The sequence below is a fragment of the Falco cherrug genome, chromosome 6, assembly GCF_023634085.1.
Source record: "Falco cherrug isolate bFalChe1 chromosome 6, bFalChe1.pri, whole genome shotgun sequence".
NCBI classification, from domain to species: Eukaryota; Metazoa; Chordata; class Aves; order Falconiformes; family Falconidae; genus Falco; species Falco cherrug.
Window position 1 is genome coordinate 86,873,782 of NC_073702.1, and position 17,924 is coordinate 86,891,705.

Genomic DNA, 17,924 nt, shown 5'->3' on the forward strand with positions numbered 1-17,924 from the left:
AGATACAAACAACCAACCATGCCTGCAAGTAGGAACCAGTTCAGGAATTGAAGAACATCATCACTTAAGTCCCTGCAAACTCTTTCTGACGAATGTAATGTTTGCTAATTGTTTAGAGTCACTCAATTAGGATAATCTCAGTAGTAGGAATTAAACAGTAAATGTTTTGGGGATCTGATCATGTAATTGCCATTTGTAGCTTTGTGTATTGATTTGTTATTTGTACAGTTTGCCAGGTCACAGATGAATGAAAGGCCACTGTGAGCACTGGTGGTGCTCAGAACCAGCATACTGCAGAACAAAAGGTTGCTGGCATTTAGACAACATCCTGCCTTCTAGAGGAACTTAGTTTAATTTTATAACTTCTGAAATAAAAAAAACCCAAACCACCTATATTATTTGTCTAATAACTTCTGTTATTTTACTGTTAGCTCAACGAAAATTTGATCCTTAGGTGAAACAAAAGAAAGAAAAGACAGCTCTTAATATAGTTAACAGGAAAATCCTCAAGTACCATTTTTCTACTAATGTTATATATGCATTATACCAACTACTTGCAGGAGATGACAGGTATAAAAATAGATTTTAAAAATACATCATATCTAACAGAATTTGAAATTCCTAAGCTGTTAAATCAAGTAGTTTTATTTGCTAGTAATCAATAAATTAACTATGGCTAAAAAAGTCTCCTTTGAGTAATCATAAGTAGGTACTAATGGAAATTCCTAAACATTACATAATTTTCGGTTAAAAACCTGCATTATCATGAACTTATTAACCTACCCAAAAATAAGTGTTTGAATCCTAGCATTATTAAAGTCAATGGCAAAATGTCTATTGAATTTAACAGCATCAAGGTTTGAGCCAGTATTTTTCTAGATCTAGAAATGCTAGAAAATATAAATTCTGAGACTCTGGAGGACTCTAACGCCAACTTGAAAGAAGTAAAAGACAGGTTTTGGTGACAAATTCAAATGAGACTTTCTTAGGAAAACTAAAGAGACAGAAGAAAAGAGCATATCGTCACCTTTTTATATATAATTAAAACTTAGAAAATACACTGAATTGAAAATGAGAGCAGAAAATAAAGGCAATGATTAAATAGGCACTGCATGCAGACAGCAGCCCTTTTAATAAAGCTTTCATAAACCAGCTGAGCTGCTTTCCTCCACTAAATTATGTTGGTTTTATTTGGAAATGGCTCTGGCAAGACCAAAATGGATACAAGAAAATAAAGTAACATCATCAAAATTAAGAATAATAAAAAAAGAAATTTAATTTGGTAATTAATACAGCTCCATGGGGTGGGGTGGGGGGTGGGGGTGGGGGGTGGGACCAGCAAATAATAGTTGAAAATAATCCTAGTATAGCTATGAAGTACTTTGAAACCACAATATACTGAAATTCCCACATGGACACACATACCTAATTACTACACCTATGTACTATGTTATTCCTAAGTATTATACATAGCAGCAGTCACCAGCTCACGTTTCTGGCAAAGTAAGACAAATGTAACCTGAGCAAAGAGATTCCCAGTTTAAGCCTGGGACAATATAATCACTCACAGAAAATCCAAAGGGTGACCATAGCTCGGCAGGTGTGTGAATGACACCAAGCAGACAGGCAAACCGAAGCCAGCAGACACACTGCCTTTCCACCAGGGACCCCTCACACTGCCATGAGGACACGGGACACTCGCCTGTGTGCCTCTAAGAAAAATGGCAGATTTCTAGCTTGTTAGGTCAACCGTAATACTTTTCTTTTGCAGACTCATGAAGTATTCCCTTGATCTATTTCCATTACTGAGCAGTAACCAACGTCCAGCAAATACGTTAGATGCCTCTAATTAACTGATGCAATTGTTACGTCTATTCTGCTAATGGTGCCCCAGATCAAACCCTCATAGCACCTCAGAAAGATAAGGAAAGAAAAGGGAAGTTGTTGCCAGGGAACGCGGGATTAACTCAGAGTAGCTCAAACATACACTTACCCAGTGGTACTGGCTACATTAGTGCTCAAATACGGAAAAACGGGATGTTCAAGCTGAAAATATCTGTTGGAAGAGGAACCAGAACAATAACCCTATAAACAAGACTTTAACATACACATGGAAAAAACTGGATTCACTTTCCTATAATAATTACAGTAATATACACATACCCCTTGCTAGTATTCTATATAATTTCAAAAAAAGAAAATCACTTCCGAGGAGAAATGGGAGCACTCCGAGTCCCTTTGGAAGAATAGATATAGAAATACTACCTGAGAATCAAACAGAAAGATCTTATCCAGTTGTATAAAGAAGTAACTTGAGCAACCGTTACGAAGATTGCTTTTTATTGTTCATTTCCAAGCAGGGACACCTGTGGCTCATGTGGCTGCTACACAACAGCCGTTGACACACCAGAGACGCTTCTTGCTATTCCTGTCTGCAGCGCAATACTGAGGGAAGCAGGGCTCCAAGCAGGACACCACCAGACAAACACACTTAGCTGTGAGACCCCTATAAAATCATCCAGCCCGGGCACACGTTACGGACATTTACTTTTGAGGTTAATAAAACTTGCCTTATAGGACACTACAGTCAGTAAAGCAAATGACTACTGCTGACGTTAGGAACGGACTGCCTTTGGGGCTCAGTAATACTTCTTCCAGCTTTGTCTAGGAATAGTGATGCATGACATAAAGTCATAAGAGTTTAATATAGTTTGAAGTGCCTTTTAATAGTCTTTATAATCAGTCCTCTGCCAGCAGGAAAGATGCAAACGGAAAAGGGCCAGCTGCATCGGGCATGTGCACTCATAAATGTTTTCTACCATATTTTGTCTTTCTGAAACATATTTTGGTTTCTTAAGATTGAATAAACTCAAGAGCTGGACTCAGAATCAAAAACAGTGTACCTGTGTAATATCAGGAAGCTGCTCCTTACTATCCCTTCACCTTGCCAAAGCCACAAGGAGATTGGGAAGGTACGAAGCAAAAGAGATTGGGGAAGAACTCTCTGGTAACACTGCAGGTAGGCTAAGGCAAGCTGCAGCTCTATACGTAGTCCATACATGCAGGGGCAGAAGAGCAGGGCAAAGCTTTTCCATGCTTCAAATCCATTCTATATCGTGCCCTGTATGTAATCATTGACACAAGCTCTGAATTTTTAGGTCTTTAAACCTCTCCTGGCAGGTCAGCCCCAGCAGTGCCCATGGAGGCAGAGCTGCCCTGAGGAAAGCCTCTTCCCTCCCACCGAGGGTGACCTGGCTCTCAGCGCCTGGTGTCATGTTCAAACCAACACGGCGATGTCGCCACTGATAAATGGTCAGCTCTAATGCCTTCTGGTGAGCACAGCCTGTTCGTGGCTGTGCCGATGGCTGTGGAGCACATGCTGCTGCTGGGTCACCAGCAGGACACAGAGCTTGCGCTCCCCGGCCGTGCAGGTTTGCTCCAGGTGGAGCTGGCAGAGGCTGCGGCTGCCGCCGTTATTTTACGGTGCTGGCTGTGACAAGGACACCTACTGTGGCCGTGACAAGAATCCCTGCGGCTGTGACAAAGATCACTGTGGCGTCCTGCTGCAGGGATGCTGGCAGAATCCACAGTGGAGCTCAGCGACGCTTGCTCTATAAGCCCTAAGACAGACATGTTTATCCAGAAGGAATTTTTCAAGCAAATTTAGAAATTTCAGAGGCTCAGGTATGTCCCCTTGAGATCTTGGGGCTAACACCCCTAAGTTGGGTTGCAGCCCCATCATGCTTGGACTGCCAAGGTAAACGTGCAGCAACACATCAACAAAAACACCAATGAGGTCAAAGTTATACCGATGGAAGAAAAGAAGGGCAGCACCATTCATTTTTTAATTTCAGGACTTTTTTCCATCAGCTCAGGATGGCTCTAGAGCTATCGCCATTGACGCGACTCACCAGCAGACTAATTTTCCAGTGGTTCTTATAGCATTCCAATTTTAAACAATGTCAGTGTCCTAAAAAAGCAGTCAGTGAAGAGGCAGGTGCTTCTTGGTCATGGTGAGAATTGTGTTGCATACAGAGAGAGATGAGATGGTAAGACAGATGTCACCCTGAAAGAAGGCATCACTCCAAGGGAAATGGATGACTTGGTCCTGACCAGTGAAGGAGGGAGTCATCTGCTGCCAATCACCCCACTGACCCACGGAGAGTAAAACAGCCCCTGGACACAAAAGTTCACTGCAAAGGTCTGACTGCTTCCTCTGTATAAATGTCAGGTAAACCTGCATATGTCTCTACAGCGTGGTGGATATCAGCTCCTGCTCAGCACTGTCTGCAGCCTTTTTGCATAATGAGAGACAATAGAAAGGAGTAATCTACAACCGCCAAGCTAAATATGTTACTTGAAGAGACCACAAATATCAAATTTATATAGTATTCTAGCCAAACTTACCCCCTCCACATATACTTGAGAGCAACACTGGCAGCCCATTGCCAAATAAAAATTTGTGAGAGCAAAGGAAGACTTTTTCATTGGGGGGGTACTACCCAGAACTGCCCCACGAAAACCGGCCTTTTTTTCCCCCTCAACACAATGATATACATTTTCCTACTGTTGCCTGCGAGACTATAAAGGTGTAACTGAAAATAAAGTTAAATTCCTTTATGCTATGGGTTGTTATGAAAAGGTACTTTAAAGGGAAGCTTCATTCTGCTGTGTTTAGAAACAATATTGTCAGTATTGGTTTGGGTTCAGTGGGATGGAAAAATCTGAGGATAGGATTTGACCTTCTTAAAGGACATGTATGTATTTATCCAAAAGAAATAGTTCACCCTAAGGTATCTAAGTATTTTCCATGAGGTACCAAGCTGGCGCTTTTTATGGCTGATGTTTTGCCCCCCTTTATGCTGGTATAAAGCTAAACTAGTCACTGATCTTTCGTGAATAGTCTGTAGCAGAGACCGCAGATCTGCTTTTTACATAAAAACGTGGCTTCCATTATAAACATCTACATTCAGAAGCTTCTCATAAGCGGCTAGTGTTTGAAAACATTGGTATTTGGAACACAAGAGATGATTATGCAGAGGAAGCTGATGTGTTTTGCATTTTTGGTTCATAGGGAATCAACAAACGTTTAGCTGAATGCACTTGGCTTCTGCTGAGTTACAAATGCATAAAGCAAAATAGAAGTTACCAAACTCAAACATTATATTAACATCATGTAGCTATACATGGCTTCAATTGAAGAATATCGATCCAACTAGCATATCTACAAAGCAAGTCCTTTCAGCAACCTAAAATAAAAAAAAAACAACAACCAAACAAAAACCTCTCTGTGATGGTGCCAGCAGTGTCACAAGGCTGTGATGATGAAAACAGCCCATTGCAGAGTGCCAGCAAGCAGGCAGCCCCCCGGTTATCATGCAAGGTTACCAGAGCCGATATTTTCCTGTTATTACAGCTCCTCCTGCTCACTCCCCTTTGTTCGAAGCTTTGCTGTCAAGAATGTGTTACGATCACAGCCTACGGGACGTTGTTTTTGCAGTGGTTTTGTGTAGCTCTAAGAAGCTGTAAGCAAAGGAATCACTGAGAAATTGCCTAAAATAAATGCTGCTTTCTTGAAGAAGTAATGGTCCATTCTACTTCCTCTTCCACAGCAAGGTGGGAGGTTACATTTTATGGAAAAAAAACCTCACTGTACAATCTAAACTAATACAATAATGGTTATTGCTGTGGATTTCAGTAACCAGGCAAGAGGTAGTACATCCTTTGGGTTTTACAACTTTGCTGTGTACAATAAAACCAGACTCTCTCAAGGATAATTACTGCCACCTGGTTCAATGTGTAGTCTTCCACCATAATAAAATTCTCACATTAGGATTTTCTTTAATAAAACACAAAAACAAAATGCATAAAGTACTGGACAGCAATCACACTGAGTATTTAAATCATATAGGTATAAATCATAATCTGGTTTCTAATGTGGTCCTGTAGGACCAATCATGAATTTGTGCTCCTGGGAGGTAACCTGGGTTGTAATTTTCTTCATTTTCTTTAGCATTATTGTAGAGCCATATACATGGTCTCCATTATACACTTGATATACTGGCAGCTAACAAGTGCTTACACAGCATGCTACATTTCTCAGAGAGTATTTTATAAATGCATTCCTTGCTTAGCCTTGTATTCATGGTAATTTGCATGTTGAACACATGAGGAAATCTAGACAAATTTAATAGTGAAGTGAACCAGATTTGTTTGTTCTTCTCATGAAGGGGAAGACCGTGTTCTTTAATCAAAAAAAAAAAAAAAAAAAAAAAGTAGATTCACATACACAAAATCGAGCCCTGCACAGAAATTTTTCTTCAACTAAGTTTACTGGACTCAGGTGATAACTTGAGTCAAATACACATCTTCCACACAAGACCAAAGGCCTCCTTAGATATCCAGGTGGACTAAATGATCCCTGGGGAGAGTGAAACTGAGGCTGTCACTGGACTCAGTTCCATGAGCTCTTCCAGAAAGCCTCAAAAGTCCTCCTGTGAATTTCTGCAGACCCTCCTCTTCCCCCTGGTTCCATTAACATGCTCATAATATACAACAACCATTTTTCAGTTACAAAGCAACAGTTCCTAACTTGTAAAAAACTTGTGTTTTTTACACTGTTTCAGAACAACGGCTATAATATTGCAGCATCCATCATCTAGCTCATAAACGGAAGAGCTGGAACCACTTGGTCATTTAGGTAATGGGTTCGAATAATGAGAGTTAAACAACAAAACCCACACCAAACCAACAAATACATTAGATTAAAGCAGCTTTTCATGTTTTGCCAGGGTTTTTTTCCCTGACTTAAATTAAAATTTGCAAATATAAAGAATTTAATAAATACATGTCTGGCTTGGGGCTAGTATGTAAGATAAACAATAGCTTTATAAAAAAAAGAAAAAAAAATCAAAGATGCATTCTTTTGCTCCAGTAAAAAATCCTACTATAACACATTTTTAACATGGTACAGAAATTCAGCCCGTGTCCCTTGGACAAAATTGTCAAATAGTACCTGAAGTAATACAAACTCACACAAAGATGTGGAAACTAGTTAAGTTCTCTGATAAAGATTTCAGAAGACCAAATGTGATGCTGGTGCTTCTCCCCGAGGAGAGACATAAGAGTCTAACCTGAAAATATTTTCTTAACACACATCACATTGCTTTGTCACAAACCAAACACTGAATCTAGAGACTGTAGAGTGTTCATATTAGCCAGTGAAATAAAAAGAACAGAAAATGCTGTGCTTAGAAGAAAAAAAAAAGGTTTATAAAATTTCATATATTAACCTATGGATATCAACATCATCTCTGCATAAGAAATAAAATACCACCTTCTGCTTTACTGCTGAGTCCTTCCTTCTCTTTACAAAAGTAGGAGTATAATGTTAGATATAATGGAGGTTTTTCCTCCTAAAAGCATTGCTAGAGAATCTTAGGAGGCTATCAAAATAAAAATAGGATGGCCTCCATGTCAACAGACACAGCCAACTTCCAGGCAGCAGTGAGCTAGGGAGCGCGGCTGGCGTGGTGAATGCCAGAGCTTCAGTCCAGGTGGTCTCAAATCAGTCTGAGGCCCGACCAACAGAAATGTCACGACCTTCAATGGGGAAAAATGCACAACTCTGCAACCAGAGTGGAATAACCCCACACTTTGATTGATACTGTACCCAGCAGCAGCCCTTAAGAACATGCCTGTCACGATACAGCAGACCCCAGGGCAGTAAGTCTTCACTACGAAGAAAGCAAACTGCACGCTGAGCTACATCAGGGGGACCGTGGCAGCAGAGCAAGGGAAGCCAGTGCTGCGGCAGCCTCAGGATACCCTCGGTTCAAGAGGGATGCAGAGAAGGGCACCAAGGTGCCTAGCAGCCATAAACGGTGTAGAGAGGCTGAAGGAGCTGGGCATGGTAAGTTTGGTAGCGAGGAAACCACAGGGTGATTTAATAATTGCTTACAACTACTTGAAGGGCAGTTATTTGGACACTACCACCAAACTCCTCTCGGTAGTGCCAGGCAGTGTAACAAGGAACACATAGCAGCTTCAGGGGTGCAAGCTGGGCTGTTGGAAAAATACCTTCCCTAGCAGCACTGCAACAGGGCTGTCAAACAGTAGAGACTTTCTGTCCTTACAAATGCTTATCCAGACAAAGCAATGGCCGATCTGCTCCTCTGTTGCAACTGCCCTCTTCCAAGCAAAACCTGGGACTAGGTGCCTGCTGGAGGTCCTTCAAAACAGCATTTCTACCATTCCTTAAAATAGTAGAGTTCAAAACTATCCCTCCATTCATTCTTAATCTACCTTTTTACTAATCAGGTATTGTAAACATTGCATTTTTTGCTTTATTTCTACTAGATATTTCAATACAACAGAACCCAATGCTTCAGTACTTCTTCAAGCAGAAGCTGTTCTTGAACACAATCATGTGTGCATCTGCCTAAGTGGAAAATCATTTACCAGACCTATGATACAATGTTTTGTAATTTCATAATTAAGTGGTGTTTCTATCCTGCACAAAGATTTTGATTTTCTAGAATTCACTGGCATCACAAACTAGACATTAAGCGCAACTGGGTGAAATCTGCAAGAGCACTGAAAATGCTATTGCCAGGCAGCAGCATCTGCTAAAATAATGTCACAATTATTGCAACCTGTACTTGCTCAGAATGCACTGATGAATTTGCACCGAACTGTTACACACAAGAAAAAGCGGGCATATCATCTGGGAAATACAGGACACTAAACACTTCTCTGATCAATGAAATTCATTTTTTCTCATCGCTGACAAAGTTTCTTTCTTAAAAGGTAGCTTCTTCCTTAAATCTCTGACTAGGTAATGATGTGTGTCGGTACTCCAGAGTGACACAAATGGCAGCCTTCATCTCTAAACTAGAATACGTGTCAGTAACGGATCCTTTTCGTACAGGCTTTGCAAGGATGAAACTGAGCAGCCTGGGAAAAAGCAGGAGCAAGCCTGCCACTGAGTAACCTTAAGACTGAACAACTTACTGAAACCCTCACTGACTCGGAGTTTGGGGAAGGAGTGCCCACCCCAGCCCCGCTGAGCCATGCCAGCTGCCAGCCTTGTCCTTTCCTCCCTGCACACCCCCTCAGGCATTCCCCTGGAGGCGGGGGTCCCGCTGCCTGTTAGCCTGCTTGTGTTAACAGCCTGGGATGGCTTGCAAATAAGTGTAACCTATGGTTTAAAGATGCAGCTTTGGAACCTGGGACATCAGGTGGGCCATTGGGGTTCTTCCAGAGGGCCACCCAAGGTGGCCAGTGAGCCTGCTGTCGGGCACTGCAGTTAGGCAAAGGGAGGAGATCCTTATTCAATTTATCCAGAAAAAAAAGTTTCTATCCTTTCAGTGGGTCAGCAAAACATCCTAACTTTGAAGTGAGCTATAACAAACCAAGACATCAACCAGCACTTGTTTAGGAATCGTTGCAGTACAGGAAATGAAGAAAAGCAACACCAGCAACAAAAAGTTCCCCCAGAGAGCGAAGCTGGAAGGCTGAGCGTGTCCTGGATTCTTCCCAAGAGGCAGGCACACTCCGTGCTCCTGTAACTACGTAAAGGTGCTTGCTTGCAAATTCAGCAGGTGTGCTGCCATCAATCAACTGGTTTGAATTAAAAATCTGTGATGCAAATGCTTTGCTCTGATCCTCACTTAGTGAAAGGAAAAAGTGTCTTACAGCAGCAAAGATCTCTCTGCAGCAGATCACAGGTATGCGTCTTATGCAATGCACACATATTTGTCCTTCACTCACTTTCCATACTTCTTTGCCATTTTGAACTCTTCGTACTTGATCTAACCCAAACAAACATTAGTAGGCACAAAACCAGTCCTGCCTTGAGATCAAAATAAACATCTGACTTCACATGCAACAGATATCGTAACCCCTTTTTTTTCTTTTTTGTAGAATTTAAGCATAACGGTTAATTCAAATTAAATTGGTCCTGTCTAGCTAAAATTATTAATGGAAAACTATTCCAAAATGGTTTAACATTTGACTATCTTAAATAGCATATGAATATACTTGAAGTATTGCTGAGTTAGCCTTTTCTTGGAGACAGCAAGGAGCAATGAAAGGAAATGTTCTTTTGATGGCAGAGAAGTATCAAGGTGTTTCATTTTTAAATGTGTTACGACAGAAGCTGACTGAGTTCTGCAGGTCATTTTCCAAGTTCAGCCCAAATACACTCCCTGTGGTAAAAATAAGAGTTTCTGAAAAAAAGAATTAAAACCCACGAACTGATGACTCACTGGGTTTAAAAGCTTTGGGAACAATAAAGGCAGATAACAATGTGAATGAAGGAAAAACAAAACAGGAGGAAAGAAGCTTTTTGCTCTTTAGCCCCTTGGAAGACTTCTCTTTGAAATCATTGAGCCTCACAGCAATGATCCCATTTGATAGCTGTCTTTTAAAACCGATTTGTTTACAGTATTAATAAAAAGGGCTCTATATAACTAATTGAGCACGTCAAAAGACAAGGCTTCAGGGGCATCAGGTGCTCGGCATGAATCACACTGCCCAGAAAAGCCGTCAGTAATTTCTAAGGCTGCAACGCCTGTGTTCAGATGCATCGTGGAGAAAATGCTGGCTCCTGCTACTTGCTACTTCTCATCTTCTGGATAAGAAATTTAAAATATTCCGGGGCAAAACGTTGCCAGTGCAGAGCAGAGGCAAATGGGGGGCTCGCCTCCGCACCATCCCAGAGAGCCCCTGTGGCCCAGGCAAGGGGCAGAAACACATGAAGGCATCAGTTTCCCAAAATATCCATGTCTTTGCTCATCAATCCAGTGGAAGATTTGTTGGGAGTGCAGAGGGAGCAGATTAGAGCTAGGCTTGATGGACTTCCGAGCCCATGCAGATGCACGCGTAACTCATCCTGCAGGAACAGAGTCGTTTCTACCAAACAAGTAGAGAGGTGAGACGGGAATCCTATAAATGCCACCCTAAACTGTCAGCTCAGAAACAGAGAATGGAAACAGATGCATGAAACATGTCTATCCTAAAGATGCAACCCCGAACAGCAGCTTGTGAAGAACGTGATACCTACCATTATCATGTGCCATGCTATAAACCTGCTGTGCGTGTTACTGCAGCAGTTTCCCTCGCTGTCTTATGGTCGCCACAGGAATCAAAATTGATTTGGAGGGTTATGGGGGAATGCTGAGGCTCGTACAAAGAAGCAAGCCACAGCGTTACCGTAAATGCCGACAATACATAAACACAATTACATTTTGGAACTTTACTGAATTAGGAGTGTTACCTGACCAGAGAAAGCTGATTAAAGGCATCGAAGATAGAACGGCGGATTAGATGTGATTAGTTCACTGAAAAAGAAGCAACACCTCCAAATCTAAGGCTGAATCATCATTAAAATTAGAAAAATATTTGCTATGTAAGTTTCAATCACTATATACAAATTCAGCGTAGCTCACTTAGAATTTAACAATCATCTTTGGGAAAAGACCATAGATTATTAGGTACAGAAAAATACCTTACAGTGTGTGACACAGGACTTTGCATTTCTTGTCTCCACCACACATATTCTGTATATTTAATAATGAAGTCATAATCTGGCTTGTCATGGGGTTCATTTCATACAGGCACTATATTTCTGAAAGAATGAGAAAATGTCTTTGCACTTCTAAGATGGTCCTTAGACAAAAAAAAAAACCCAAACAACTTTTTAAAAAAGTAATAAAAAAAAGAAAATAATTTTCTAAAACAAGTGTTTAAAAATCAATTGCCTTCAAATCTTTCCTTTGCAAAAGAAACATGTATAATGGAGAAAGTTAACATGGGGAATAGTTTTAAAACAATCTGACACTGGAGTTATCTGAAGTATGTAATATTTCAGCCTCATGTTAAAATCTGAAGCACTATGGCAAAGTACAGTATCTTGAGGGAATAATTTTACATAGAAAGCAAACAACAACATACAGACATTTTACAGGGAACCTAGGGTACTTCAAGGAGATCAGATGAACGGATCAGGGTCAGCCAGCAGGATTGCCAGGAAAGATCCAGAACCAGCATCGCCCAAGCTCCAGGTTGGAGCTGGGTTCCCGAGCTGAGTTATGGACATTTATGCATATTTGGAAATTCAGGCAAATTTACTGTTCAAGTATGCTGAATTCATGTCTCTGAAAACCCAAGACTTTTTTTTTTTTTTAACCACAGAATGAGTTTGGGCAAGGAAAGCTCCAAATTCCCCCAGAATTAATTATTAAATTCAATTACATTACAGAGTATACTGGCGGCTGTAGGTTTCAGAATTAAAAAGTAACAATTATAAATTAAATCATTCAGAAAAGTTAGTATATGAGACTTGCAGGCCCTGATCCCACAAACACAGTATCAAATATAACTGCTGGAAATAACGTTAGAAAAGCCTGAGAGATTATTTATTTTGTTAAATAAAACAGTTGGTAGAAATAAATGGGGAGCTCCAGCTTCTTCTTGATGTAGACTCACAAATAATATCTCCATACTCTGATGGGAAGACCAGTCAGTGCCATTTTACCTAGGCCAGAATAGCAGCTTCAGTAGGATTAGGAAAAAAAAAAAAAAAAAAGAAGCCTTTTCATTTTCAAAAGCAGAATAGATACAATCATACCTTTCCATTTTCTCAAAAGTTCCATATTTTTTCTTAATGCTTTACTAAAGATTATTTTTCACCACCCAACACGATTTTTGACTAAGAAGTATATTTTTGGCCAACATACACACCTGAGACATTATTTTAAATACATTTCTGTAAAAAACATCATGGGAGGTGTTATACAAAAAGAAAATAAGTCCACTTTAAATCCAATGAAACAACAACTTTCCAGGCTTGCAAAATTTCACAAAATCTGCTCCTTGTTTTTTAACCAGCCTAAAGAACATCGTTTATAAGGATCCTTCTAAGTGACAGTCAAATTAACAGAAGCTGCCCCTAGACCAAAAATTAACAGGATCACACAAACCCTCACTTTCTGTTCCCACTGGGTTTCTCTGGCCAGACAGCACCCTTACCAGCTGCAGGTCGCTGTGCCACAGCTATGGTTGTGTTTGCACTGAACCACGCGGAGACCCCATCGGCAACGCTTTAACGGGACCCAGCTCTGCAAGGTGGGCACTGGGGTTTTTTCAGACCTCTTGTTTGAAAATAAAAATTATCTTCACCTCTCTATATTCTTGATGATTAGCTGTTGTATACATATCACAAGAAGAATTGTGAATATTCATTCACGATTTAAAGAGTCATTCAGACCGTGGTTCTTATATATATATACAGATATATTTATATCATATCTATATATGAGATATATATATATGAGATATATATTTAAATGATATATATATATATCATATAAAAAGTCAGATATATGTATACATACATATTGGAACATCTATGCGCATTTCTATATACGTACACATATAACCCTGGGTATGTGGCAATTGTCTGCATACATACACAGTGGATATGCATCGCACATGTGAAACTGCGAATGCACATATTGTTTCTTAATACTCATCCTTCCATTAACTTAAATAGAAATTAATACTAAGTACTTGAAATATTAGATACATACACTGACAGTCTCTAGGATTAACCCCAAATTTAAACAGAAGGTAATAGTCACAACTCTCACCAACAGTAGCCTCTTTCTGTCATTTTTAACATCCAAAGTGTAAGAAAAAAAATTAATCCGAGCATGGTTTTCTTTCTGTATTCTACAGACAGTCCTCTCAGCACATTGAGTCTGGGCTTCACATCGATTTTCTTTTTTCCTGATGTATACAGTGAAATTGAAGTCCTATGCATTTCTGCTAAATAAGGTTCTACCTTAGCTAATAGCAAGCTATGACAATGCTCTGCAAAGACCTGGGGAAAGGGAAGCAGTCTTTTAAAAAAATTCACCACCAGCAGCTGTAAATTTGTAACTGTCAATAAAATTGCTGAGGTTTTTATATGCACATTAACAGCATGCTTCAGTGTAAAATGGGATTCTTAATTCTTTTCACAGAGCATTAAATCATATTTAAGAATAATAAAAAAAAAAAAAAAAGATCCTTGATCAGCTACTGACAGGTCCCCTCCCTATCCAAACTGCTCTGCTTCCTGTGTTTGTACTTTGTAGACTTCAACAACAAGCTAATGGCAAAAGATTCTTCACAAAGTAAAATATAAAATAGGGTGTGACTACACAACATATGTTGTTCTTCATTTACAGCAAGCACGACTCCAGGAGACTAACGTGTTTTCGTGTAACGCCGGTGAGATGTATTTCAAAAAGGAAGGTGAGTCACAAGTAGAAGACAGGATGGGGCTTCAGATTTCTTCAGCTGCATGGGAAAATGTCTTTCATTTACTGCATGCTTCATGAAAGGCCACCGGCCACCCCAGGAGGATGCAGTGATGAACTTGCGAAGCGGTTCCCAACCTTCTGTGAGGACCCACTCAGGAACCCAGCTCTTGGAGCTTGGGCGATGCTGGTTCTGGACTCTGCCCTGGCAATCCTGCCGGCTGACCCTGATCTGTTCATCTGATCTCCCTGAAGTACCCCAGGTTCCCTGTAAAATGTCTGTATGTTGTTGTTTGCTTTCTATGTAAAATTATCCCCTCAAGATGCTGCAGTTTGCCATAGTGCTTCAGAGTCAAGAACGCTTCTCAGTTCCCAAACCCCAGTGGGCACCCAGGGCACCTTCTTACCCTTGCTGGCATTTCATCCCATCCCTCAGAAGCAACATGGAATGCCATAGGCAAAATCTGAATTTATCTCATTCCCTGAGAGATTAATAATACCAAGCAACGATCGGAGCATCTCCAACAGCTTGTCTGCCTACCGCTAAACTTCACTGTCGTGCAAACTCGCTAGGGCAGTACAGGAGCTGTGAGTACCTAACCCACGACCGTTGCTAAAAAAAAATATTGTTACAGCCAAAAAACTCTTATCGTTAGGGCAATATATTACGTGCATCGATTTTATATTTTTAATAAAATATTTCTACATAACCATGGGACTTCCCTTCGGTTGGAGTTTGACTGTGACCTGCAGTTGCTGTATCAGAAGGCTACAAGAGGCAAGCCCAAGATGATTTTGTGGCAGCAGCATGTAAATTCAGCGGCCTGACAGTGTTCCAGCCTAAAGACTTCATCTAATTTGGCATCTAGATATATCGTAATATCAAATAAGCGTCCCCAAACAGCTCCAGCAGTGGCACTTCCACCTCCACATGAGCACAGGGTCATCGGCGCACCCACTACCAGATGAAACACAGGGACAGACGATGCACTGACAGATGAGGATCAGCCTGGTGCCCCACCGGCTGTTGTGCGCATGTATGGTGCCCACATACATCAGCCCCACACCGGCAGATGCTCCAGCAGCAGCACCCCCCACCGGGGACATTGTCCCCTGCGCTGCCCGAGGGGAAGGCTGGGTGAGGGAGCGTGGGCCAGCCTGGCCAAAGGGCTCGCTGGCACCCTGTCCTTCGGCCACTGCCTTGCATGTGTGTCAGACCACTGCCCTACACCCGTCCCTCCGCTCCAGGGGCTCACAGCAGCATTTGCACCATACCAAGGCGGGGTCTGGAACGCAATGCCCGGCCACTTGGCTTGCACCACCCTGCTCAGCACAGCGGCACAGCAGCCGGAGATGAAGCAGCATGCGTTCAGCTTCCCAGCCTTCTCCAGAGAAAATGAAGCTTGAATGACCCATTATCATTGAACTGGTTTTTAATGAAATGCTAGTACTGTACACCACTACACAAAGAACATATGTGGCTGCAAGTGATTAATTACACTCTCAAAGAACCTAATAAGAGACTCTCATATTTAAAATACTTTATGGCGACTATTAATTTTTTCTCTCTAATTATCAGAGCAGCAATGGAGTAATGTGCCCTTCACCTCAAATTTGCTTATTTTTCTTTTTCCTTCCCTCCATCCTATAACTTTGTTAATGTTAATTGTTGGTCCTGTGCCACAACCAATCTTATTTGTCTTTTTGATTTATAAAAAATAAAGTACATGAAGGCTGAAACCAAACCAAGAAACTTCAATTTAATCAGAAATAAATTTTTAATCTTATATTTTTCAGAAATGGCTGCCTTAGTAAATTAACACCATTTTAATTTCACCATATTTCCAAAGAGAATGAATTTTATTGTTAGTGACTATCTCAGGGCCCCCTCTTCAGATGCTGAAAATGCTAAGCAGAAATACATCACCTTTGAAAAGCGCTGCCCATCTACCATTGAGCACTGAAAATCAGTGGTAGCATACATACACAAGAGTCCCGAAAATTCAGACTTAGGTGTACTAACTTCAGGAAGCTACATTCTGATACCATCCAAAATAGAAATACAATTTTTCACCCTGATGACCTGTTTGACATAGGCAGCCCTGTGTTTTAAATGGGACTCTACACAGAAATCAACAGGCTTGGTATTTGAGAAATGGCTTTGCTTTTCTGTGCTGGACCATGAGCAAGTCTGAAACCAGAGTTATCGACCTTCTGTGGTAGCCTGACCCCAAAACCACTGGCCAGCACCAGAATTTCAGTACCAGCTCCTAACTGCTGAGGGAATATTGTTCACACCGATGTAAAGTTATACATTGATCAAATGTAACAAAACCCAATTTCATTTTTCACTGATTTTAATGCACTTGCAAAAGACTTCAAGGAGAACCGCATCCTACCGTGGCTGTACAACAAACAGTTAATGTGTGAAGAAATGAAGGTGGCACCCATACACTGAGCTGACCTTTCTGAATACTCCTTTATCAATCTGTCTTAATGTTATTTTCCACAGCCAAACCATTCCCAGATCTTTATTTTATACAGGTGAAAACTGACCAAAGCAGGAATAGAAAAAAGAAACTTTGAGAATACCAATCCATATGCCCCTAAATGCATTTATACCATTCCCAAATGAGAGAATCACAACCACACTCCATGAGTACATATGATTAATATCAATATTATAAAATGCAACCAATTTCAGGGAACAGCAATTATTTCAGGCATCCTTAAAATTATTTTCAATTTTAAAGCAGGTCCATGGACACCTGCTTTTAGCTGCTGAAACAGAGTCATGACACCTGGCTTAGCAGACGGCTGTGTATGCATTGCAGAGCTATAGGCACCAGCTTGTCCTGTTAATTCACACGTGAGGGTGCTGCTGGTAGGAAGAGGACAGTCTGCCCAAAAACAATTATTTTGTCTTTTACCACTCCTGTTGCTGGCAGCAGCAGCCAAAGCACTTAAAATGCCATCTATTTGCTGCCGTCTAAAACTATGTCAGGATAAAACCAGATAAGCCCGGACACCTATGGTAAATACGCTTGCCTTTGCAAGCCTGATGGGAGGATCCAAGCCTCATTTTTGGGGAAAATGAACATGATGAGTTCTGCTGTTTCGGCCCTTGAAACATGATTCACACTTGAAATAGTGTGTCCTCAAGAATGAGGAGTGTAATGATGCTTTATTGCTTGAGAAAGCCACATGCCCCCAGAGAATTTGTGTCATCATACACCGCGAGTAAGGCTGGTGGAGCCAGCTTTAGGCTCTAATAAAAGAGCTGGAAAAGAAGAGATGAAAAAACACCGTGACAAAAGATGCTTTTGTTACATGTTGAGATGAATCTGAACCAAAATATGTTCACAGTTATAATTTCTTCTAGAAATGGAAAACCTGCCAGTAGGAATAGCATGATTTTACCTTCCAGTGCCACTATAATTTTTGTTCCTATCAAAGGAAGCTGAAAAAATTGCCAAGTTATTTCATTAGGAAATGCAGCTAATTTACAGGCACAGTAATTTTCCCCCCACAAAATTGTATAATGAGCTTTAAACTCACTAAATAAAGGCTCTCTTCTCCGAGTGATTATGCTTAATTTCCACAGGAATTAATGGTGAC

General features: G+C 40.8%; 1 protein-coding gene across 4 annotated transcripts in view; it reads right to left on the reverse strand.

Moving 5' to 3' along the window:
• The window catches only part of SMYD3 (SET and MYND domain containing 3), a 419,814-nt gene that overhangs the window by 174,282 nt on the left and 227,608 nt on the right, over positions 1-17,924 (reverse strand). Inside the window, exon 1 of one of the 4 annotated variants that reach the window (XM_055714563.1) lies at positions 11,515-11,615. The exons of the other annotated variants lie outside the window; for them this stretch is intronic. Coding sequence (XP_055570538.1) covers positions 11,515-11,538 — 24 coding nt within the window. The 5' untranslated portion in view covers positions 11,539-11,615. Of the gene's footprint in view, positions 1-11,514; positions 11,616-17,924 lie in introns of those variants that run through there. 4 annotated transcript variants of the gene reach the window in all.